The sequence below is a fragment of the Lissotriton vulgaris genome, chromosome 2_1 (assembly GCF_964263255.1).
Source record: "Lissotriton vulgaris chromosome 2_1, aLisVul1.2, whole genome shotgun sequence".
NCBI lineage: Eukaryota > Metazoa > Chordata > Amphibia > Caudata > Salamandridae > Lissotriton > Lissotriton vulgaris.
The window spans coordinates 1,236,878,224-1,236,903,044 of record NC_141687.1 but is presented as its reverse complement, the minus strand read 5'-3'; the positions used below and the strand labels follow the sequence as shown (position 1 = coordinate 1,236,903,044).

The 24,821-nt window shown below is 45.7% G+C and overlaps 1 protein-coding gene across 1 annotated transcript in view; it reads right to left on the bottom strand.

The window, feature by feature from the left end:
• The window catches only part of LOC147732424 (uncharacterized), a 2,559,122-nt gene that overhangs the window by 1,051,567 nt on the left and 1,482,734 nt on the right, over nt 1-24,821 (bottom strand). The window contains exon 72 of the mRNA XM_086954262.1: nt 14,613-14,764. Coding sequence (XP_086810388.1) covers nt 14,613-14,764 — 152 coding nt within the window. The remainder of the gene's footprint in view (nt 1-14,612; nt 14,765-24,821) is intronic.

The window sequence follows — 24,821 nt, the reverse complement described above, 5'->3', positions numbered from 1 at the left end:
CAACTCAAACCTAGGTCCGTGTAGTGGGGAGGGAAGGTACAAGACGGTGAGGGATAAACGCAGGGTAAAAGTGAAACAAAAGGGGTGGGAACACGCAGGACACAAACAGGGGCTATTTACACTATCATACAAGCTTGCTTTCCACCCAAGCCGCCATACGCTGCCGTACCTGGGAAAGCCACGTTCCTCCCCCGGGAGAGTGGCACGGCGGCTCGCAGGGTCGTTGGCCTCCTGGCTCTCCCTCAGACTCTCCTCCGCTTGCTTCCAGGAATACCTCGGGTCTTCTGTTTTTCTCCTCGCTCACCGGTTCTTCGTCTCCGTCTCCGCTCCTCGCCGCCTCTCCTGTGGTGATGTCACACGCCAAGTAATACACTTCCTCCTTCATATCCAATCCGGGTCCGGTGACGTGTGCCGAAGGCGAGTCCTCCTCCTCCGTATACGCCCACTTAAAGGAGCCATGTTCCTCCTCATCAAGTTCGTCGTGGTTCGTCCCCCATGTCTCATTCTGCAATGAATGAGGGTGTACTAGGTCATTTCTGGGGGCCCACCACTCATCACCCGTACGTAGCCTCACCACCCCGTTACACTCCTCCCCCCCTGGATTCTCCCGATCGGGGAGAATGGGCATTGGCATGCGAGACAGGTAATCAGCGTTCCCATTGTCCCTCCCCTTCCTATGCACTACGGTAAAGGAAAAGGGCTGGAGGAAGAGAAACCACCTCAGTATCCTTGCGTTCTGGGTCCGGTTCTTTTGCATCCACTGCAAAGGGGCATGGTCCGAGTAGAGGGTAAAGGCCTTCCCCTCCAGGTAATACCGTAACTTTTCCACTGCCCACCTTATTGCCAGACACTCTTTTTCCACGGTCGGATACCGTTGTTCCCGAGGGTGGAGCTTTCTGCTGATGTACAGGATCGGGTGTTCAATCTGGTCCTCTCCTGTTTGAGATAAGACCGCTCCTATACCCGTATCCGAAGCATCAGTGGCTAGGGAAAACGTTTTTTCAAAGTCTGGAGGCAGCAACACAGGACTAGTGGTGATGGCTCTTTTCAAAAGAATGAAGGCATTCATGGCTTCCTGTGAGGGGGGCCGTGGTAAGGTGTTCTTGACGTTTTTTTGAAGCAAATTGGTTAAGGGGGTGGCAATCTCGGCAAAGTTTTTCAAAAACCGCCTATAATAGCCCATGAGGCCTAAAAAGGCCCTGAGTTCCTTTTTGGTGGTTGGAAACGGAGTTTCTGTGATTGCCTTGATCTTCTCCTCTTGGGGTGCTATCACTCCGTCCCCCAACATAAATCCGAGATATTTTACTCTTGAATAAGCTGCCCTGGATTTTCGGGCGTTTACATGCAATCGGGCGTCTCTCAAAGAGGACATGACCTGCGATACATGTTCCAGGTGCTCTGACCATGTATGGCTGAAGATGACGATGTCATCCAAATACACAGAACTGTAGCGGCTATGTGGGGCTAGTATCGTATTCATAAGCCGCTGGAAGGTCGCAGGTGCACCGTGAAGGCCGAAGGGGAGTACATTGAATTCGTATAGTCCCTCCTCGGTGGCGAATGCAGTTTTGTGGCGGTCCTCCTCCCTTAAGGGTACCTGCCAATAACCCTTTGTCAGGTCCAGGGTCGTTATGTATTTGGCTTCCCCTATACGCTCAATCAATTCGTCCACCCTGGGTATGGGGAACGCATCGAAGGAGGAGATGGCGTTCAATGCCCTGAAGTCCATGCAAAAACGGGTGGACCCGTCAGGTTTGGGCACCATGACTATTGGGGATGACCAATTACTTTTAGAGGGTCTGATGACACCAAGCTCTAGCATACTAGCTACTTCCCTTCTCACGTCCGCCCTTTTTGCGGCGGGTATGCGATATGCCCTTTGTTTTACTATACCGCCCTGGGTGGTGCGTATTTCATGTTCTGCCAGGTGGGTGCAGCCAGGGGTATCCGAAAACAAGGGAGAAAAAGGGCGGAGCTCATTCAACAGTTCCCGTTTCGCCGAGTCGGACAACTCCGGGTTGATTGGTAAGAAGGCAAGGGTGGATTCTTCACTGCTTTCAGGGAGGGCTAGATTGGAGGAGCGAGGTATCGGTCCCAACCATTTTTTCAGTAGATTCATGTGAAAGGTTTGTGTACGGGTGGGCGACATTTGTAACTTGTAGGTGGTGTTGCCAAACTTCTCTATTACTTGATATGGCCCTTTCCACTCGCTCCTAAATTTCTGAGTGGAGGAAGGTAGTAACACCAATGCCCAGTCCCCTAGAGACAGGGTCCTCCATCTTTTGCCTTTATCGTAGCACCGTTTTTGGTGACTCTGGGCTGCCTTCAAATTAGAATAGGCCAAATCCCTCAGTTTCCCCAACCGTGACCTCAACTGCTGGGTGTATTCTAGAAGGGACCGTTGCTCGTTAGCCTCTTCTCTCTCCCACGTTTCCCTGGTTATTTCTAGCAAGGACCTCGGCTGCCGGCCATACAGCAGTTCGAAGGGAGAGTATCCAAGGCTACTCTGGACCTGTGCTCTTACCACATAAAGAGCCAACGGAAGCATTCTGTCCCACTCCTTATTTTCTGATGACAACAGTTTCTTGAGGGTGGATTTCAGGGTCCGGTTGTATCTTTCCACTAAACCATCCGTTTGTGGGTGGTATGCCGATGTGCGGATGTGTTGTAGGTCCAGTGATTTACATACCTCTGTCATCATGCGTGATACAAAGGGCGTCCCCTGATCCGTTAGGATCTCCCTCGGAAACCCTACCCTTGAAAACAGTTCTACAAGCCTTTCTGCCACATTCTTTGTGGTGGGGCTGCTTAGGGGAAAGGCCTCCGGGAAACGGGTGGCGTAATCCACCACCACTAGTGCATAGGTATGCCCCCTGGAGGAACGGGGTAAGGGCCCTATGAGGTCCATACCCACCCTTTCCCAGGGATTGCCAATCACAGGTAGGGGATGTAACGGTAGCGCTGGGGGCTTGGTCATGTTTCTTTTCTGGCACACCTCACATTGCTGACAATAGGCCTCCGTTTCTTTATAGATGCCTGGCCAGAAAAACAAGCGCAAAATGTTTTGGGTGGTCTTCTCTGCCCCGCTGTGTCCTGCTGTCAAATGTGTGTGGGCATAGAACAGTATCTGTTCTCGGAATGCACGGGGTACCACTAGTTGCCTGGGTTCTCCCTCCTTCCCTTCTCTATATAACAGGTCATTGTCTATCCTAAAGCGGGGGTATCGCTGGGGTGAGTTAGAAGTCAGGGCAACGTGTGCGGCCTCCCACGCATTCAGCAGGGTAGGATCGTTAGCTTGTGCATACCTAAACCCCCTGTCTATGACCCATGGCTCGGTGGAGAGGTAAGCCTCGGCAGGGCGTTTGTCTATTTCCCCTTTGAACAGGGCTAGGAATTGTGGATTGTCCACCCCTAAAATCAGTTCTTCCGGCAAGGACCCCACCACTCCAACTCTTACTGTGCAGGGTTCCCTTCCTATAGGTTGAATGGTTATGCGCGCTATGGGATAAGTTTTGACGTCCCCATGAACGCACCGTATGTGCACCTCGCCCTCCTGCCCTATCTGACCGGGGTACACTAGTTTCTCCCTTATTACGGATTGTCTACAACCAGAGTCCAGGAGTGCTTTTACAGGAGTGTGGTTCACCCGTACCTTTACATAGTATGAAGGTCCCATTTCTGCGCTGTACATAACTGCCTTAGGGATATACCCAACTTCCATGGGTTCCTCCGCGGGCTTTCTCCTGGGACACAACCTTGCTATGTGGCCCCATTCCCCGCACTCAAAGCACTGAGGACCCCTTAAGGGAGGAAGGTCTGGATGGAAGGACCTTGGTTTCACTGGTTCGAAGACGGTCTTCTTTTTTTCCAACTTGGGTGGAGGGACTGGGGTCTTAGATGACTTCTCCGTCTCCCATGGAAAGGTCCGAGGTGCGGCCCTGGTATAGTTTGCTGCCATTTCGATCGCTTGGGCTGCGGTCAAGCCGGGATGTTGCCTCAACCATCTTTGAGTCCCGTATGGTAGAGCTTCCATGAATTGTTCCAGTATAATACTTGTCATGACCTCTTCTTTGCTCCTGTTGTCCGGTCTCAGCCATTTTCAAACGTAAGTATAAAGTCTTAGGATTTTCCCCTGTGATTCCTTTTTCTTTCCGAAACCTAAGCCTATATGCCTCTGCGTCCATACCGAGGTGATCCAGTATCACCCCCTTGATCTCGGCATAGGTGGACGTTCCGGAGTGGTTAGCAACCTGGTATGCTGTCAGTGCTTCTCCCGTCAGCAGGGGTGCGAGAAAGAAAGGCCATTTATCTTCTGGCCACCCACATGCGCGGGCAGCTCGCTCAAAATTGACCAAGAAGGCGTCCGGGTCTTCACCTATAATGTACTTCTGGAGGGAGACCCCCGATGGATGGGGCCCGAAGGGTCTCCGGTCTACCGACACTGCGGTCCCTGGGGTCTGCACCACTTTCTGCAGGTTATCCATCTGTTGGGTCATGGTGTTGCGGAACAGTGCTCGGTCTGCATCCGCAGTACTGATTTGCTGGCCAATAGCCCACTCCAGTTTCTGTTGGCCTTCGATTAGGGTTTGAATGACTTGGTCCATGATAGAGTCCTGTTCTGAGGGAGTAGATCCCACTTCTGACACCACTGTGGACTGGGCTTGTTGACCCGGGGCACTAGAGATAGCTGATTGTGGTGCAGAAACGACTGGAACAGCGGTACGTGGGGTTAAGGATGGTTTTATTGGAATGCCTCGATTAGTTTTTAACATTAATGTTCTCCTGGTTCTAAAGGTGAGTCTCTCTTTTGCGAACTGGCTGGGATCCGTCTTGGCGGTTGGTGTTCTTCCGTTTCCTTTCCTGGACGCAGCGCCGCCTTCGAGGTCTGGTCAGGGTCCTGGGGTTAGGCAAGGTCTTGGCTCCGGTGCCCCATGTAAAGAGGAGACCAACAGAGAGGGAGCCGTTAGTTCAGCCGTCCGCTGGGGTATTTATGCACCGATGGGACCCGGTGAAATGTGAGGGAATAGTTGTCACCAGTGAACGTGCAACTCAAACCTAGGTCCGTGTAGTGGGGAGGGAAGGTACAAGACGGTGAGGGATAAACGCGGGGTAAAAGTGAAACAAAAGGGGTGGGAACACGCAGGACACAAACAGGGGCTATTTACACTATCATACAAGCTTGCTTTCCACCCAAGCCGCCATACGCTGCCGTACCTGGGAAAGCCACGCTCCTCCCCCGGGAGAGTGGCACGGCGGCTCGCAGGGTCGTTGGCCTCCTGGCTCTCCCTCAGACTCTCCTCCGCTTGCTTCCAGGAATACCTCGGGTCTTCTGTTTTTCTCCTCGCTCACCGGTTCTTCGTCTCCGTCTCCGCTCCTCGCCGCCTCTCCTGTGGTGATGTCACACGCCAAGTAATACACTTCCTCCTTCATATCCAATCCGGGTCCGGTGACGTGTGCCGAAGGCGAGTCCTCCTCCTCCGTATACGCCCACTTAAAGGAGCCATGTTCCTCCTCATCAAGTTCGTCGTGGTTCGTCCCCCATGTCTCATTCTGCAATGAATGAGGGTGTACTAGGTCATTTCTGGGGGCCCACCACTCGTCACCCGTACGTAGCCTCACCACCCCGTTACATGAACTATTTTATATTTTTTTTGTTATTTTTATGGAGAGAAACAAGAAACAGGGAATTGAAAATGGCTCAACTGGAGCAAAAAAAATCAGGAAAAAATTAGGGTTTTTTGGGGAAATTGTGGTTGTCACCAGCAAGGAGGATGAGCTTTATGCTCTGCTCACCATAGGAGATGGTCTTACCACAAAAAATACATGTGATCCTGAATTCACCAAACCATGGTTGTATGCAAGGGATCGTCTCCCTTGTCTCTGGTCCCGAAGGAGTGGATTGCTTTCTTTTGGAGGTGCTGGTCGAAGATTGGGGAGGGTTATTGGCCAGTTTTCTCACCTCTGCGGCAGCATAGTTGTTTGGATGCTTGCGCTGCATGTGCCTAATCATGGTATTATTACCAAATGAATATTTTTTGTTAGGGTTCCCCCTTGAAAGTTCAATGCCACAGATTTGGCAAGTCACCTTGGGCGCATTGACTTTCTTCTTGACCTCTGGGATAGAAAAAAACTCCCATACAATGTGCTGCTTTGGCCCGTATGGGGTATTGTCTTCTGGCAGCCACCTTCTCCCCTTCTCCTCCTCCTCCTCCTCCTCTTCTTCTTGACCACCAATGTGATGTTGTGGTGGTCCTCTTGGTGGTGGTGGTGGTGGTGGTGCAGATGCTCCAGCTGCTGCTGCTACTGTAGCCATTTTAAAGTACAAAATATTTCTTTTATATCTCCAAACAGGTCTTCCTCAGTCAAAGGTTAAAGTCAGAATAAGGAAAAAAGGTGGGGGCTTTCATCATTTGGAAAAAAAACTGTCCTGAACCAATGAAAAGTGTTATTTTCAGGTCACATGACCCGGGCTTTCATCATTTGGAAACCAAAACTGTTCTGCACCAATAAAAAGTGTTATTTTCAGGTCACATGACCCGACGCACTTACGCGATGCGCCCCCAGGCGCGCCCGGGGGAGCACCACGGGGCGTGTCGCGTAAGCGCGTCAGATGCTTACGTTGCGCGATCGTATTCGCTCGAGTACTTCCGGGTGCGCTTACGCCGTGCGTTTCACGCGGACGCTGCTACGCGATACGTCACGATGTTTTCGTTCGTGGCAATAGCGCTAACGGAATGCTCACCGGTGCGCGACCCGGGGCGCTCCAGAAAACTGCGCTTTCCAGTGCGCAAACCGGGGCGCGCACCGGGAGCGCACCAGGGCAAAAAAAAAAAAAAAATAATAACATAAAAAAATAAAAATTATTATATAAATATACAATATAGGATTCATTATAAAAAATATTACATTTCATAGGTTTGAGGCCTTATATATAGTTAGGAATTAGCATTTAAACAACCTATGAAATTCACTGAAAAAACCATAGGTTTCACACCAGTTATAGTTAGGAATTAGCATTTAAAAAACCTATTAAATTCACTGAAAACCATAGGTTTCACACCAGTTATAGTTAGCTGGAAATTTTACTGACATAAAACCATAGAAATTGCAACGTTATAGTTAGTTGGACTCACTATAACAAGCGCGCCTGCAATGCACTGCTGATGACGTCACATATTACATCACTCATGACATCGTCAGTGACATCACTCATGACATCACTTATGACACCATCCTTGTGACAGAGTGACAGACCTCTTTTAGTGTAATGTAACCCTTGAAATAGATATTCAAAAATAGAAACGAACATTTTCAAAAAAATGGAGATACCCATACCAGTTACAACAACCAATTCAGTAATTCCACCATCTATATACACATCCACTCATTTACTAACAGTTCTATATAGTCACTCATACATATACTCACTCATAATATGTAGTGATACATCTATACATCCTGTTATACACCGACAGTCATCCAAAAGTTACTCACACACATACTCACACATGCAAATAAATTATTGAACATCCATTAATTTGCATATAAAACTATACACACACTACCTCTTTACTTCTAAGGAAACTTACACATACTTACTCTCTTAAACAATCATTTATATAAACATATACTTATTTAAACAGGAACTCTTACAATCTCTTACTCTCACATATACTCACTTATATACATCAAAACTCACATACACTAGAATAAAATATATGTTGTTACTAAAAAACAAAATAGTGAGACAGTCATTCACTCACTAACACACACATATACACACTCATCCACCCATACAGTCCTGCACATATGCTGTCTTCAAAACACATACAAACAGTGAGTCAGTCACCAACCCATGCAGCTACTTATACACAAAGTGAAACACTGATGCATATATTTCAATATTTAAAAGTTACTCGCTAATATATGTATTCAATAAAATACACTTAATAAAGCAGTTAACCAATCATTTTTTTTTTAAAAACGTCCAATTACACACTTATTTAACCATTTATTCTTCCATCAACCTTTACAAATACAAATATTAAACATATTAATTTTAAAGAAAGACACACATTCACTGGCTGGTGTCATCAGTGATGTCATGAGTGATGTCACTGACGATGTCATGAGTGATGTAATATGTGACGTCATCAGCAGTGCATTGCAGGCGCACTTGTTATAGTGAGTCCAACTAACTATAACGTTGGAATTTCTATGGTTTTATGTCAGTAAAATTTCCAGCTATCTATAACTGGTGTGAAACCTATGGTTTTTTCAGTGAATATATATATATATATATATATATATATATATATATATATATATATGTATATATATATATATATATATATATATATATATATATATATATATATATATATATATATATATATATATATTCACTTAAAAAAACATAGGTTTCAGGCCTTATATAGTAAGTATGACTTACTATCTAAATGAATAGATGAAGTGGTGTTTGTATAAGTGTGTAGTTAAGTAAATATGTAAGTATGATCCATTGTTTGCATAAGTGAGTAGGATGACTTCATATGTGATTAGTATGTGTGCTGTTGTTTAATGCCGATATAGGTGTATAAGTATTTTGATAGTGTTCTATTATTCATTGACAGCATGTATGAGTGAATCTACAGGTAAGTGATTAGATGTGTGTATACATCTATGAATCACTGAGTAGGTTTTTAGATACTTGTATTGCTGTGACAATATGATACTCTGTATTTTACAAAGAGTGATGAAAAATGTTACTAGTATATGAAAAGGTGTATGTGATTGTCACGTGGATGATGTCATCAGTAATGTCATCAGTGATGTCATTTGAGATGCCATCAGTGATGTCACTGACCATGTCATGAATGATCTAATATGTGACATCATCAGCAGTGCATAGTGGGTGCGCGAAATATAGTTAGTACAACTAACTATATAGGAGCGATTTCAATGGTTTTGTATGAGTGAAATGTCCTGCTAACTATAAAACAGCTAAAACTTATAGTTTTTTTAGTGAATTTCAAAGGTTTTTTAAAAGCTAATTCCTAACTATATAAGGCCTGAAACCTATGGTTTTTTCAGTGAATTTCAAAGGTTTTTTAAATGCTAATTCCTAACTATATAAGGCCTGAAACCTATGTTTTTTTCAGTGAATTTGCAAGGTTTTTTTTAATGCTAATTCCTAACTATATAAGGCCTGAAACCTATGTTTTTTTAAGTGAATTTCCAAGGTTTTTTAAATGCTAATTCCTAACTATATAGGGCCTGAAACCTATGGTTTTTTCAGTGAATTTCAAAGGTTTTTTATATGCTAATTCCTAACTATATAAGGGCTGAAACCTATGGTTTTTTAAGTGAATTTCCAAGGTTTTTTAAATGCTAATTCCTAACTATATAAGGCCTGAAACCTATGGTTTTTTCAGTGAATTCGCAAGGTTTTTTAAATGCTAATTCTATTAGCGGATAATGTTTAAATATGTTAATATCCTTGTGGGACCACCTGAGCAGCCCTAGGGGGTCAGGTTGTTTCTACCCTGCCCCCTTTTTGCATTCTACACGTTTGTTTTTCTGCTTCTTTTTGCCTCGGTCTACCTAGCACAAGATGAATGCCAACACCTCCTGGTTAGAAGTGTTGACAGCCAATGAGCATCGCTTTCCTGCGAAAGGTATGCTGATTGGCTGCCACTGTCTGTCAACACTCCAAACCAGGAAGTATTGGCAGCCATCTTATGCCTCGGTAGAACCAAGCAAAAGAAAGCAGTGAAACAAAGGTGCAAAACACGCAAAGGGGGCAGGGTAGAAGCACCCTGACCCCCTAGGCCTGCTCAGGGGGTCCCACAAGCACCCCCATGCCCAAAAATATTTTTTGGGGGGGGTTTCCCGTGGTACGCTCAGGGTACGCGTACATGCCATCGCACCCAGCGCGTACTCTGCGAAATTTTAAAAAAAATATATTCATTTTTTTCTCCTTCGGGGTCCTACTTGGCCCCCCTGATAAAACCTAGGGGGCCAGGGGGTTTCTACCCTGCCCCCTTTTATGAATTCCCCCTTTTTATTTTCACCTCTTGTGTCTCGATTCTACCAAGACACAAGATGGTGGACTCTCCGGACTGTTTAGAATGTTGACAGACATCCGAGAGCCAATCAGTTTTCCGCTCGCGCACTTCCGTGGCCCGCCGGGTGCGCTCCCCGGTACGCGTACCGGTGAGCGCTCGGAGCGCGCCTTTAGATATATATGTGTTTTTTAAGTTAATATTCGAAAAAAACACTGGAGCAATTTTCACCAAATATAGCAAAGGCACATTTGAGTACCAGTCCCTACAATTCTGCAAAGTTTGGTGTAATTCCGTTCAGCGGTTCGGGCTGTAGCCTTGTCAATTCGTCCTATGGAAATTAACATGGGAAAACACGTTTTGGGACCCCCCTTTTTTCTCAGCCTCCACTTCACGAATCCCCCCGAAACTTTCAGGGAAGGAGCGGAGCGGAGCTGGCCTAAATTTTGGAAAATTACACGCAAATTCCTCAACCGGCGGCAAAGTTATTGCCAATAGAATGTTGTGGATTTCCTATGGTAGCTAGGTCCTAACTATATATACCTACTGGCTATCGCCAGTAGGGTATATATATATAGTAGGGTATATATATATTATATATATATATACGAAACGCGTCATCCTTGGTTAAAGAGTGCGCAATAAAGGATTTGTGCAAGATCTCCTGGTGTGCCGTCTCTGTGTCCTCCTAATTGGTGGGATCCAGTACCTGCTGACAATTGAGGTAGCGGCTGCTACTACCGACGGCATCAACGTTGTCCTGGTCGAGGATCGCTCGAGCAGCATTTTGGACGCCATATATATATATATATATATATATATATATATATATATATATCACCAGTCCCGGTTATAGGATATGCCTGGCCAACTCACAGGCGGTCCGAGTTGGGGCTACCGGCAGCCCAACATATGAATACACCACTCTGCTTCTCAACAGATTACTCGGACACACCACGCTGCTCATGAAGATAATTTTTTGCAGGAAGCAACGCATTTCAGCTCTCGCCTTGTTCATGTTTCAAAATTGTGATACATCGTGATTGTTTAAATCCCCGCCTATCATAGACAAAGGACCAACACCCCATTCGTGTGGTATTCGCCGTCAACCATGGAAGCCATTTTCAAAATGTTTAAAGCTCATACTAATTCAATGTAATGCAATCCTCTTTTACACATCACAACCGATATGAACAAATATATAGAATGCCGCATATTTTATAGTGTTTTGATAAATAACTCACATAATATAGTGTGCATATTATCATATTACGGCAACAACTTATTTAGCGTAGTTATCCAATACATTTAAATTGTATTTAAACAAACTGTGACCAGCAGTGAGGCTTGCAGTAATCAACTGGTATCAGCAATGCATTATGTCATTATATCTTGCCTAATAAAGTTTCAATTCAAATATGCAATACGTAATATTGACGCGCCCCAGTGGGCTTGACTGCTCAATTCAAATACATGTGCCTATTGCCAATTTACAATAAAAAGGCGTCCGTTCGCAATATAAACAAGCTATGACCAGTAATGAATCGACCACCGGATTGAACCTATGACCACGATGCCCACTTGGGTAGAATTTATTAGAATTAATGAACATTGTGCAGATGGTTTTCTGTAGAGTATTGCAGCCCACTGAGGCGTGATGGTACTGTGTAGGGGCTTTGTATATGGAATTGTAACTTTATTGTTCAAGACACATCGATATGATGCAATATAGATATTTGTTGGTAATGTTTCACTGCAAGCCTCACTACTGGTCATAGCTTGTTCATATTGCGAACGGACGCCTTTTTTATTGTAAATTGGCAATAGGCACATGTATTTGAATTGAGCAGTCAAGCCCACTGGGGCGTGTCAATATTACGTATTGCATATTTGAATTGAAACTATTTGTTGCGCAGCCACCAAATCGATAGGGTCTGTTCGTGTTGCAAAGTGAACCAACTCCTCCCCCCTCCCTCCACACACTTCCCAGTCTGCCATCCTGACAAAATGCGATGCAGCACGTGCTACGAAATTCGTTTTATTAATTAAATTGTTTACTTAACTCCAATTATCCATATTCCGGTTTTTAGCATCCCCGACCCTGCCCTTCCCCCTCTCCGCCTTTCTGCCCTACCAGTACTCACTCCACGGCCGTGGCTGGTTGTGTATATATAAACACACGCTTATTCGAATTCGACATTGTGCCAAAATTTCAAATCAATCGGTGAAGAACTTTTGTATTTTTAGGATGTTTATCAAACGCACATTAACATTTGTATGTGTCTATTTGTGCTTTCGATTAAAAACATGTGCATTTTCGACACGTGCTTATTCGAATCCAATTTTGTGTATATAAAAACACTTGCGTATTCGAATGCAACGTTGTGTCCAAATTTCAAAGCAATCGGTGAAGAACTTTCGAAGATTTGAGATTTTGAACAAACGAACAGTTACATTTTAATTTATATATATATATATATATATATATATATATTTTTTTTTTGTGGGTATGACCACACAATGCGGTTAACCCCGAAAAATAGAGAGGGGATGAAGGAGCAAGAAGAGAGTAGGGATGGTAATGTTGGAATATATAAGAATGGCTGGATGTCAGGGTCTGTGGTGGTGGGGCAACTGGTTAAGAAGGAAGGCTCACTAGAAGAGGGGACACCATGATAGTTACTATTGAAGAGAGATTTTCTGGTAGTTGGTAGTCAAATTGAATCAATATTCATATAACAATAAAAGACGCATGAGGAAGGTAGCCAAGTAGACAAAGACAACTGAGCATGATGGAAAAACAATCGATGAAACCAATTAAATTTGCTATTCTCAATAAATGAGTACATTTTTTTAATGAATAATGAGTGTTTGCGAAAATGCGCTCCCGGACTGTACAACATTGGAAGGGGGTGTAAGGGTGAGTTGAATCAGTGGCAGCAAGATGGCAGACTCAAAATGAACTGTATATTCCGAGGCAGCCATCATAAACGTATTAATTGCCATAGATCCCTCAGAGACATTGGGTCAGCTATATCAAAAGGGTTTTACCCATTTTGTGTCTGTGGGAAAATGCTTTCTCACATAAGGGCAATTACCCCTAGAGCCATTGCCAACAAGAAGAAATGCTATTGTTGTAAAAGTGCTCTGGCTTACCTCATTGAGCAGTTCGAAATTTGCCGACTGTGTTGTATTTTGTCACTTGCCTTAATGTTTCTAAATCTGATAAAGAGAAGTCTTTTTTCTGACATAAAATTATTTTTTAAAAACTTAATTGAAGATCGGACACTGCTTTACTTCTTTAAGCCCCTGTCATGTATTTTTGCGCCTTTTCCCAAACAGGATTAGAAGAACTGAGGTCTGCGGATTCCAAGGTAAAACTACGTACCTTTGAATGTGGTAACATGAAAAGCCGTTGAGGCAGAAAATTTATTGTCTATATCCCAGCTCCACTATTCAACTATAGATAAATATGTTTTTCAACATTTAGCAAAACTATTTTATAAGGAAACAACTTAGTACAATATGTACCCAAACAATAAGTTACTTACCTTTGGTAATGCTTGATCTGCTATAGACTCTATCTAGTCGCAGATTCCTTACCTTAGAATATTCCCTAGACATCAGACAGGATGCAAAGGTTTTTGAGCAGTAGCCCTACATGCCAGTATATGGCTTAGTATGGCTCCAGGATCGCATCTATATTGGTATTGTGCACATCATATCCGGCCCGGATCCCACTGATGCAAATCCAAACAATGCCATTTACCAGCACACAGGGCTACTGCTGAAAAATGTACGGATCCAGTCTAACGCCTGGGAAATATTCAAAGGTTAGGAAGTCTCTATCAGATTGATAGATCTGAATAATAAGGTTGCCTCATCAAACAGACACCTACAATGCACTACCAAATACATTTCAAAAATTGAATTCACTCTATAAATGTATGAGAAGGGATGAATGTCATGTAACTGGTTCTGCACTCCCATTCCACCCCAGCCTTACACCTTCCAAGAAAAGTACTTCAGAGTTGAAGAATGCAGAGAGTAAAATTAACAATTTACCTGCTTCCCTCTTCAGCATTACAGCAAAGATATTTCAACACAGTGTGCCTGTAGACCCCCCCCCCGAGTAGCTGATCATGAAATAAATTAGGGCCAATGCCCTCGTAGAACACAAATGACGAATTGCAGTTTTAAAGTTTGCCCACCAGAAAGATACTAATGCACCTTAACCACTCCATTTATTCGTCTGTGACCTGTTTTATGTGAGGGAGGAGCAGGGGGTCATTTGAAAGTTTTCTGGCATGGAAACACAGCAGTATTGATGTACTGCAACTGATACAGGTGTGTTGATTAGACTCTCATCTCCCCATAACCTGGAATTTGGGTTTGGGGAAAGAATATCTTTGGGCACCAGAATTCAGTAATATTCATGCAATCAATACACATAGATACTTTATGAAGATTGATCACATATGGAATTTGATCACATTTGTGTACAGATTGTGCTGTGTTGTGGAAAAATGGAATCTAACATAATGTTACCTTCGGGCAGAGAAAAGCCATGGGGCTGATGGAAGAGAAGTTTGCTGGGCAGTAGAATCCGGCAGCACAGACTCCTGTTGGCGAGCTCAGACCAGCACTAGCACAGAAAAACCCCCTACTGCAGGGCTCACAACTCTCCACTGTGGAGCCACCTATTAAAAGTAAATGGACAGTGTTCGTCAGACATGTAGCAGGAGATTCTCTCTTCCTACAAATTTCTCCACCTGGATCATGGGAAAGATGATTAATAGATCTGCCATCAGTATGTCCAGCCTTTGCCCTGGACTATCTGAGCCAGTGGAAATGATTGCACTCTGCCAACACAGTCAGATGCAAAGTCAGTGTACCTAGTAGACAAAGAATGACTTCTAGTTTGAAGCAAATTGACAAATAACAGAATATACTTTAGCAACATCTTCAACAACCCAGTATTTTAGGCCTCCAACTTGCTCAGTAGTAACTGTGTGTTTGTAGGACAACATAAACGTTGAGATTGTGCCAGACTGATTCCATGCACGCCGTCAGAATATGTTGGCCTATAGGTCTGCCAGCTCACAGTGCCACCATATGTGCCCCTAAACCTGAGAAGGTATCAAATGGAGTGGACAACCTCAGAACATGACACTCCTAACTCACCTAGGAATCATGTTAACAGGTCTAGAATATTTTTTGTCAGTCACTTGTGCTACCCAGAGAAATACACAAGAAATACACAAAAGGGGCGTTTCAATATTTAGTAAAGCATTGTGAATCTTGTATAAAATATGTGTGCTGCTATGATTGATAGACAGAAGGAGATGAAAGTGATTAGCAATATAAGTACAGTGAAAATGATAAACAATTACACCATTGTTGCAAAGCAATGGTGTAGGAAAGTAGGATCTTCTTTTTATAGTTAACCCCACTTTTTACTTGATGTTACACTGTTTTTTACTAGTCTGACTAGGATCCTGCTAATCAGGTCCCCAGTCTATCTGCTTTCTAACTAAAATGTTATGCCATGTACTTAGGTACACTCCAGATTGGATACTGGGGTACCCTTGTCAGTCCCTAGTATATGGTACACAGGTACCAAGGGCATAGGTACTCCAGAGGCCTCACATAGGCTGAAGCATGCATTATGCAATGCCTAACAGGCCATGTAAAATGGAACTACAGGTCTGCCAGTGCAGCCTGTGGAGGTGGTACTTGCACCACTTACGCTAGATATAGGTTCACTATATCTATAGGTCACTACACTTAAAATGTATGCCACCCCTCTAGCAGGCCTTGACAATCCTGAAGGCAGGGTGCTGGGTTTTACATGAGAGGGTGCCCCTGCATGAGCAGAGCACCCCTGTAACCTTAAGAGACCATTCTCTCGGGTTGTCGGTGACGCAGCCAGACATATAGTTAGAGGTGCATTATATGCTCGCGTAAAATTCTATCTCGAAAATGGCTGCAACAAAACGTTGCGTTTGGTATCAAACACCTTGGAATCATACATCCACACCGGTAACCAGTGTGGGAGGTATAATTCCACCCTTCTGAAGTGAGCTTTGTGGGATTCCTGGTCTTTCCGGTGTGAGAAGTTGGCCTGGTATATGCTGTTCACTAATTAAATTGGGCACCTTGCACCAGTCCAAACGACCCTTATGATGTATGAGGTCAAAAGGTAACCTTTAAAAAGCTGTGCTGGTGGTAGCTGTGGAGAGCAGCCTTCAAGCTTAATCTTGAAGGAATGTAAAGCAGCCTGTTTTACCAGAATATCACCTTTAGTATCAATTAAATGAAAGGAGAACCAGACAGTAGTTATAAAAATATGTATTTGTTTATAGAACACTCTCTAGTATCCTCTACACGAGGATGCAACACAAAGCACACAATACTTTAGCAAAGAAACAGTTGTAAGTAGCACAATACACAGTGGGCTCCAGGGGGGGAGACCAAACCATATACTAAAATAGTGGTATAAGTACCACGACTGGAGTCGAGACCGAGTCTAGAACACATTGAATCACTGGGACCCCTAGGAACCACCCAAGGTGAGTAAACAGGGACCCCACCGAGGAGGGGTGCAGTGTGGTAACACAACCGCAGGCTCTGTACAATTCTATGGGGAAGTTGTGGCTGAAGTTTTAAAGTTTAAGGATCCTTCTCTGTGGACTTCGAGGAAACCCTTTGGAACTTATGAGGTTGGAGAGCCACACCACCCGTGGAAACCAGAGTACCCGAGTTACCTATCCCAGGGAAGCCGGGTGCATAAGTCTGATGAGGTGTCGGAAACAGCTGCCATTTTCAATGGAGGACTTCAAAGAAGAGCTGCTGCCGGGAAGGAAGAAAGTGTCCGTTGGAACCCAAGGGTGGATTTGTGATGGAAGGAACATGAAAGCAGAGGGGACTGAGTCTGGGTCACTTCTGGGTGACCAGGGGCTTAGTAGACGAATGCCCACCCATGTTGGGTGCTTCAAGTGCGAAGAAGAGATGCTTGACTCCGCAGCCACGAGGATTAGGGGATGTTGAGGACAACCAGGAACTCGATTCGAGCTGTCCCACAATGGATGTTGAGTGCTGAGGGGTCAGTGTCTGGCTGGAGCACCAACAAGCCTTGGCAACAGCAACCAATGCAGGAAGGTCAATCAGGTTAAGGTGTGGGCCAGCAAGGTCCAGGGGACTCACCAAGCAATGGAGAGTCAGGGAACATCTGGAGCCACCAGGAAAGCCCAACAGAATTCAAGATGGCCCGCAGGCCAAATGACCAGAAGTCGCGAGGGGACCTCAAGCAAGATCACAAAGTACCAGCCCATGGAGCACACGGTGTGAGGAGGCTTGAGTTCTTTGCGGGAAACACTGCTCAGGGTCAGGACTACACGGGGTCCAATGCACAAACTTGGGAATTGCCACCAAGCATATGCACTTGCAAAAGAATGCGGTGCACAAGTGTTCAGGATATGTTGTCCCCATGAGGGATACTGGCCTCAAACTCAGTGATCAATCAATCAATCAATCAAAGACATTTATAGAGCGCACTACTTACCCGTAGGGTCTCAAGGCGCTTGGGGGGGGGGGGGGGGGCGTTACTGCTCGAATAGCCAGGTCTTCAGCTTCTTCCTGAAGGAGAGGTGGTCTTGGGTCAGGCGCAGGTCGGTCGGGAGGGAGTTCCAGGTCTTGGCGGCCAGGTAGGAGAAGGACCTTCCTCCTGTTGTCGCTCTTCGGATGCGGGGGACGGCGGCGAGGGCGTGGCTGGCTGATCGGAGGTGGCGTTTTGGAGCGTAGAAGTTGATTCGGTTGTTGAGGTAGCTCGGGCCTTGATCGTGTAGGGCTTTGTGTGCGTGGGTGAGGAGACGGAAGGTGATTCTTTTGTTGACGGGGAGCCAGTGCAGGTCTCTCAGATGTCCGGAGATGTGGCTGTTGCGTGGGATGTCGAGGATGAGTCTGGCTGAGGCGTTCTGGATCCGCTGGAGTCTCTTCTGGAGCTTGGCGGTGGTACCGGCGTAGAGGGCGTTGCCGTAGTCCAGTCGGCTGGTGACGAGGGCCTGGGTGACTGTCTTCCTGGTCTCGGTGGGGATCCACCAGAAGATCTTCCGTAGCATGCGCAGGATGTTGAAGCACGACGAGGAGACGGCGTTGACTTGTCTGGTCATGGAGAGGGAGGAGTCCAGGATGAAGCCCAGGTTGCGTGCGTGGTCTGTCGGTTTGGGTGCGGTGCCCAGGGCGGGGGGCCACCAGAAGTCGTCCCAGGCGGAGGGCGAGGAGCCCAGGATGAGGACCTCCGTCTTGTCTGAGTTCAGTTTCAGGCGGCTGGTCGTCATCCACTCGGCTACATCTTTCATCCCTTCGTGCAGACTGGCTCTGGCGGCGGCGGGGTCGTTGGTCAGGGACAGGATCAGCTGGGTGTCGTCGGCGTAGGAGATTATGTTGAGGTTGTGTTGGCGTGCGATGGCCGCGAGGGGGCTCATGTAGACGTTGAAGAGGGTGGGGCTCAGAGAGGATCCTTGGGGGACGCCGCAGATGACTTCGGTAGCCTCTGACTTGTACGGTGGTAGGCGGACTCTCTGAGTTCTTCCGTCGAGGAAGGAGATGATCCAATCCAGTGCCTTCTCCTGGATTCCGACGTTGCGGAGGTGATGCACTAGGGTGCGGTGGCAGACCGTGTCGAATGCCGTGGAGAGGTCTAGGAGGATGAGGGCCGCTGTGTCTCCGTTGTCCATCAGAGCTCGGATGTCGTCGGTGGCAGCGATGAGGGCTGTCTCGGTGCTGTGGTTGGCTCGGAAGCCAGACTGTGAGGGGTCGAGGGATCCATTCGTCTCGAGGAAGTGAGAGAGCAGCTCGACTTCAACGAACATCAGAACCCACATCCTGTGTTGCTGGAGCCTTCGGAGTCTGCAGGAGCTCAGGATCAGTAGACTGGTCATTTGCGTTACGGTGCCTGCGAATGCAGGGGAGTGACTCCTTCACCCCAAGGGAGATTCTTCAGATGTCCTTGATGCTCCACAGGTCCTGCATGGAGCGGAGCCTGTATGGTGCACAGGCACAGACGATGCTTTGGCTGGAGAAGGAAATTAAGTTGGGCCCAGTCGAAGTCCAGAGTGTCCAGAGGGTCGAAGCTCAGTGATTTCTTGATCAGAATCTTGTCCATGTCAAATCTAAGGTCCTACAGCCAGGTAAGCTCTTATGTACCCATGGTAGAGGGTTGGACAGATTCAGGGGACCCTCCTAGGGGAGGGTCAGGACAGAGCGGAGGTTACTTCCATGGCCTTTGAACAGTTTTGTGCCAGAGCAGGAGCCAACGGCTCCCAGAACTGGTTTGAACTGGACTATGCACAGGGACACCAAGTGTGCCCCAGAAGCAGACTTTCAGGCACTTTGGAAGTGCACCCACCAAGCCCCAATACAATAAATCCTGTCTGAGAGGTGGTCACAACTCCCTGTGATAGGATACCTCTTGTCCTGCCTTCCCCTGCTTGAGCTTGGCAGGAGGGCAGAAATGTGTCTCTGTTCGGCAGCAACCATTTTATGTTGCCCGGGTTGAGCAGATTGGCACCAGAAAGACCAGTGACCCCAAGAAGCTCACTTCAGAAGGGTGGAATCATACCTCCCACACTGGTTACCGGTGTGGAGGTATGATTCCAAGGTGTTTGATACCAAACACAACATGTTTTATATCAGCCGTTTTCGAGATAGCATTTACTGCGAGGTTATAATGCACCTCTACCTATATGTCTGGATGAGTCACGGACAACCCAGGAGAATGGGCTCCGAAGGCTGTAGAGGGACTCTGCTCATGCAGAGGCACCCTCTCACGTAAAACCCAGCACCCTGCCTTCAGGATTGTCAAGGCCTGCTAGAGGGGTGACATACGTTTTAAGTGTAGTGACCTATAGATATAGTGATCCTATATCTAGCATAAGTGGTGCAAGCACCACCTTTTCAGGTTGCAATGGCAGACCTGTAGTTTCCTTTTGCATGGCCTCTCATGAGTGGCATAATACATGCTTCATCCCATGGGAGCCCTCTGGGGTACCTATACCCTGGGTACATGTGTACCATATACTAGGGACTTATAAGGGTACCCACGTATCCAATCTGGAGTGTACCTAAGTAGATAACACAACCAGACTAATCAAAAATCAGAAATACAACAGGCAAAATGTGGGAGTAACCATGCAGTCAGATCCTACCTTCCTACACCCTGTACCAGCCTTCTCGACCCGGGCAGCACAAAATGGTTGCTGCCAACCAGAGATACATTTCTGCCCTCCTGATGCTGAGCCAAGCTTGAACAGGAAAAGGCAGAATAAGAGGCATCCTGTCACAGGGAGGTGTGACCACCTCCCAGACAGGATGTAGTGTATTGGGGCTGGGTGGGTGCACTTCCAAAGTGCCTGAAAGTTTGCATCTGGGGCACACTTGGTTTCCCTGTGCATAGTCCAGTTCAAACCAGTCCTGGGAGCCGTTGGCTCCTGCTCTGTGGTGAAACTGGACAAAGGACATGGGAGTATCCTCCCGACTGTCCTGACCCTCCCCTGGGAGGGTCCTCTGAATCTGTCCAACCCTCTCCCGTGGGTACAAATGGGCATATCTGGCAGTAGGACCCTAGAGTCGACTTGGACAAGATTCTGAACAAGAAACCACTGATCTTTGACCGTCTGGACACTCTGGACTTCGCTGGACTTCAACCGGGCCCGGCTGTGTCCCCCTCTCCGTCCAAAGCAGCGTCTGTGCCTGTGCACCATACAGGTTCTGTGCAAGACCTGTGGAACATTAAGGACAACTGAAGTTATCCCCGTTGGGGTGAAGGAATCACTCCCCTACATTTGCCTGCACTGTAACACAACTGACTGGTCTGCTGATACTGAGCTCCTGCAGACTCCGAAGGCTCCAGCAACACAGGAGCTAGGTTTCTATGTTCCTTGAGGTCAAGCTGCCATCTCATCAAGTCTGAGGGCAGTATCCCTTGTGGGGATCGCATAACCCGAACCCCTGGGCACTGCGCACTTTTTAAAGTGCTATGATTTTTGGCATTTTCTGCACAAGTGCATTGGTCTATCGATAGCCCAAACCTCTGTGCATATTTTATAAAAAGGACTTTGGCCTCCTCAAACTCTCTGCCCTGCAAGCTGTTACTTTGTGAAACTACTAGAGCTCCATCACGACTCCTGTGCCTCCGACCTGTGGGTCCAATTGAGGGATAACATTGCTTTTCTTAGGATACCCTGGTTGCTCCAGGCCTGCCCTGACTCCCCTTGCTGTGGTGAGCCTCCTGGTCCTTGCTGGGCCAGATCGTAACCTTACTCGACCTTCTTTGTGGGTTGTCGCTGCCAAGGCTTGTTGGTGCTCCCGCCGGACACCTACCCCCAGCACTTGACAGCCTTCGTGGTACAGCTCGTATCCGGCTCCTGGTTGTCCTCAACATCTCCTGGTCCCTGTGACTGCAGAGTCAAGGTTACCTTCTTGAAACCTGAAGCACCCGACATCGGTGGGCATTCATCTACTGAGCCCCTGGTCACGCCTGAGTGACGCAGGCTCTGTCCCCTCTGCTTTCAGTTTCCTTCCATCACGAATCCACCTGCGGGTTGCACCGGACACTTTTCTTGCTTCCAGCAGTGGCATTTCTTTGAAGGCTCCCATTGAGATCGACAATGGTTTCCGATGCCACTTCAACCCTATGCAGCTGACTTCCCTGGAATAGGTAACTCTGGTACTTTGGCATCCACTGGTGGGGTGGCTCTCCAACCATCTAAGTTCCAAGGGGTTTCTTTGTAATCCACTGGGAAGTGTCCTTAAACTTAAAAACTGCAACCGCGACTCTCCCATTGAATTGTAAGTAAGATGCGATTGTGTTCTCACAATGCACCCGTCCTCCATGGGTCCCTCCTTACTCACCTTGTGTGGTTCCTTGGGTCCCAACGATTCTACAACTTCTAGGCACTGTCTTGACTCGAGTTGTGATTCTTATACCACTATTTTAGGATATGGTTTGGTCTCCCCCTGGAGCCCACTGTGTATTAGTGCTACCTAAGATTGTTCGTTTGCTACAGTATTGTGTGCTTTGTCTTTATCTGCGTGTAGCAGATACTGTGAGGTATTTAAGGTGTGTTATACTAATAAATACACATTTTTATAACGAATGTGTGATTCATAGTTCGTTTAATCAATACAATAAGGTTGCATTCTTGTATACATGATGCTTAACGTTCCTTCAAGACTAAGCCTGAAGGCTGCTCTCCACAGCTACAACTTGGACGGCTTTCTAAGGTTATCTTTGACCTCTTAAATCACCATAAGGGCTGTTTGGACTGGTGCAAGGTGCCCACTTTAAATAGTGGCAGCATATACCAGGCCAACTTCTCACAAATGTATATATGCTGACATATAAGTATTGTGTATAATGTACTCCTACTATGCGCTCCCTAAGCTAGTTCCCTAGGGTGGGTGATCTGCCAAAATCCCTTACTGGATGATTAAACTCCTCATTACCTGTGGGTGAATGTGTTCAGGTCCCCATCTTGGTCACAAGTTGGAGATCCCTCTTGGCTGAGGGAAAACAGGAATCAGCATGGCTGAGACTCCGTCAAAAATAGGACCTCACAGTGACAACAGAGTGCTCCTCTGATTTGAACATGGAAATACGGGTGTATATTTAATAACAGTATCCCTGCTTTCGTGCCGGTGCCTCAACCAGGCTGAAATTGTTTATCCTCTTGTGATAGCTATGTTGCCTTATGGATGAATATTAAAGCAACAACATTTGCACAACGTATGTCCAGTCCTTGTACTAAATATTCAAGGTATCGTGATAGTGTTCCTATGAAGTGGAAATGTAAGCAACATGGTTTCAGAGAAACTAATCCTGCACTGTCACATTGGCAAATGTGTGTCAAAAGTCATCGTCTGGAAAAGAAGGCAACTTAAGAAACATGTGCATGTAAAATGGCAGTGTTTCTCCCTGGGCCTAACCCAGCCACATGACACCAGCATTAGCAAAGAAGGATGCACCTAACCAAAGTTTCTGATCCTTGGAAAAGAACAGTTACAAACTCATGATTTTGCCTGAATAATCTTAATCCCTATAATTTGCATTACAATAACAGAAGACCTTCAATGACTTCACTAGGAAATATTTTCGCATTACTCAATTTTCAGATATAGCAGAAAATGTGCATGACCCTGTGTCAAGTAATCGCTCATAAAACAATACATGATTAGAGTTAGAATAGTAGTTAATGAGTTTACAAATTACAGGAAGAAACACATTTCTGAAAAAACACCAGTGTAATGAGGACTCTGCAATAAAGTGCATGTGAAATTGTGGCAAAATGTATTAATTACAGGTCGAAAGTATTCTGTAGAATTATTTCAGAACTAACATTTCGAGGCAGAAATGATCCTACTGATGCTGCTATCTCAGTCAGTTGCATTACAGGAATGACATGGGCTTTGGTGAACCAGCAGTTGCCAGGCTCCAGTGAGCCTCTCAGAGCTATGACCCCGGTGCTACAGTATCTCCTGCAACAAAGGAAGCTATGTCCCTGCTCAAAGTATGTTCCTCTCTCAAAATTAGAATTCAATAGAGATAATATAAATGTCTGCATTAAGCATTTGGTTCGTATCACCACATGTTATTGGTACATAAATGTTAAGGTTAAAGGGGATTACAAATTAGTGTTTCAGTTTCAGCTAATGGAAACTGGGTGACACCAATTGTGCATTTCCACTGGTATGAATATTTTGCTCTCAAATAGGATCGTGTGATGATATATGGATTGTAAATATTTAGCACGTGGATTGAAAACAACAATATGGGACTGATTCAGAGACTACCATATGGCTACCCGCACATAACAGTAAAAACAGTGCAATAACACATCGAATCGGAGTGTTTGAAGAAAGTGGTAGGGCTACTCTTTGAGCTCTGCAAAGGGTGGCATCTAAAATGATTACACACCAGGACCCGCCAAGGTCACACACACAACACTCAATATGTACCTCTGAAGTTAAAAAACCAAGAAGGGGTGCTGGATTCATGAAAGATAAATTATTGCACCCGACATTCTTGGGTTACCAACCAAGGGGGAATGAGTTTGAGGCTCCTTTCTTTGTTCCCCAGAGTTTCATCCTGATTTATTTCTGTTTTCAGACTCCTATTATGGATTTCCTTGCCTATTCAGGGAGTTTTCTATAACATGTTGGGCACTAAAGTCATTCTTGTCAAATATTACTTCAGGGAAAACCCCAGATGAGGAAATCTAAGCCTCAGAAGGGCTGCAATGCAATTGTTCTGGTGAACTAGTTTCTAATGATGAGACACAGGGACAGTAGATCAAACTAGGGCAACCTTTTGGTGCTCTATTGTATTTAATCAAATTAGTCACATTTACTAGAGAATAGGTTAACCATCTAGATTTGGGTTGGAGTTTCAAACCAAATATGATCTTAAGAAAAGTGGTCTCAGTGGTAGATTCTCACTGAGGGGCAGGTTTCCTCCAGAGAACCTCAAAGTATTATTAACTTCCAAGCTATTGACAAAGGGTGATTACTGTGAACAAAACGACTGTCAGTCCAGTCTTACTTAATGTTTTTTGCCTGTTCACAAGCTCTAAAATCCCTTTCTCATTTCAGTGCAACAAATATACAGTGCTCTATTAATATACTAGCTCCCCCTGTTTAATTTACTAACTAGAGGTTTACGCTATTTCTGTGTAGCAAGTGTGTCAATTTTTATTCAAC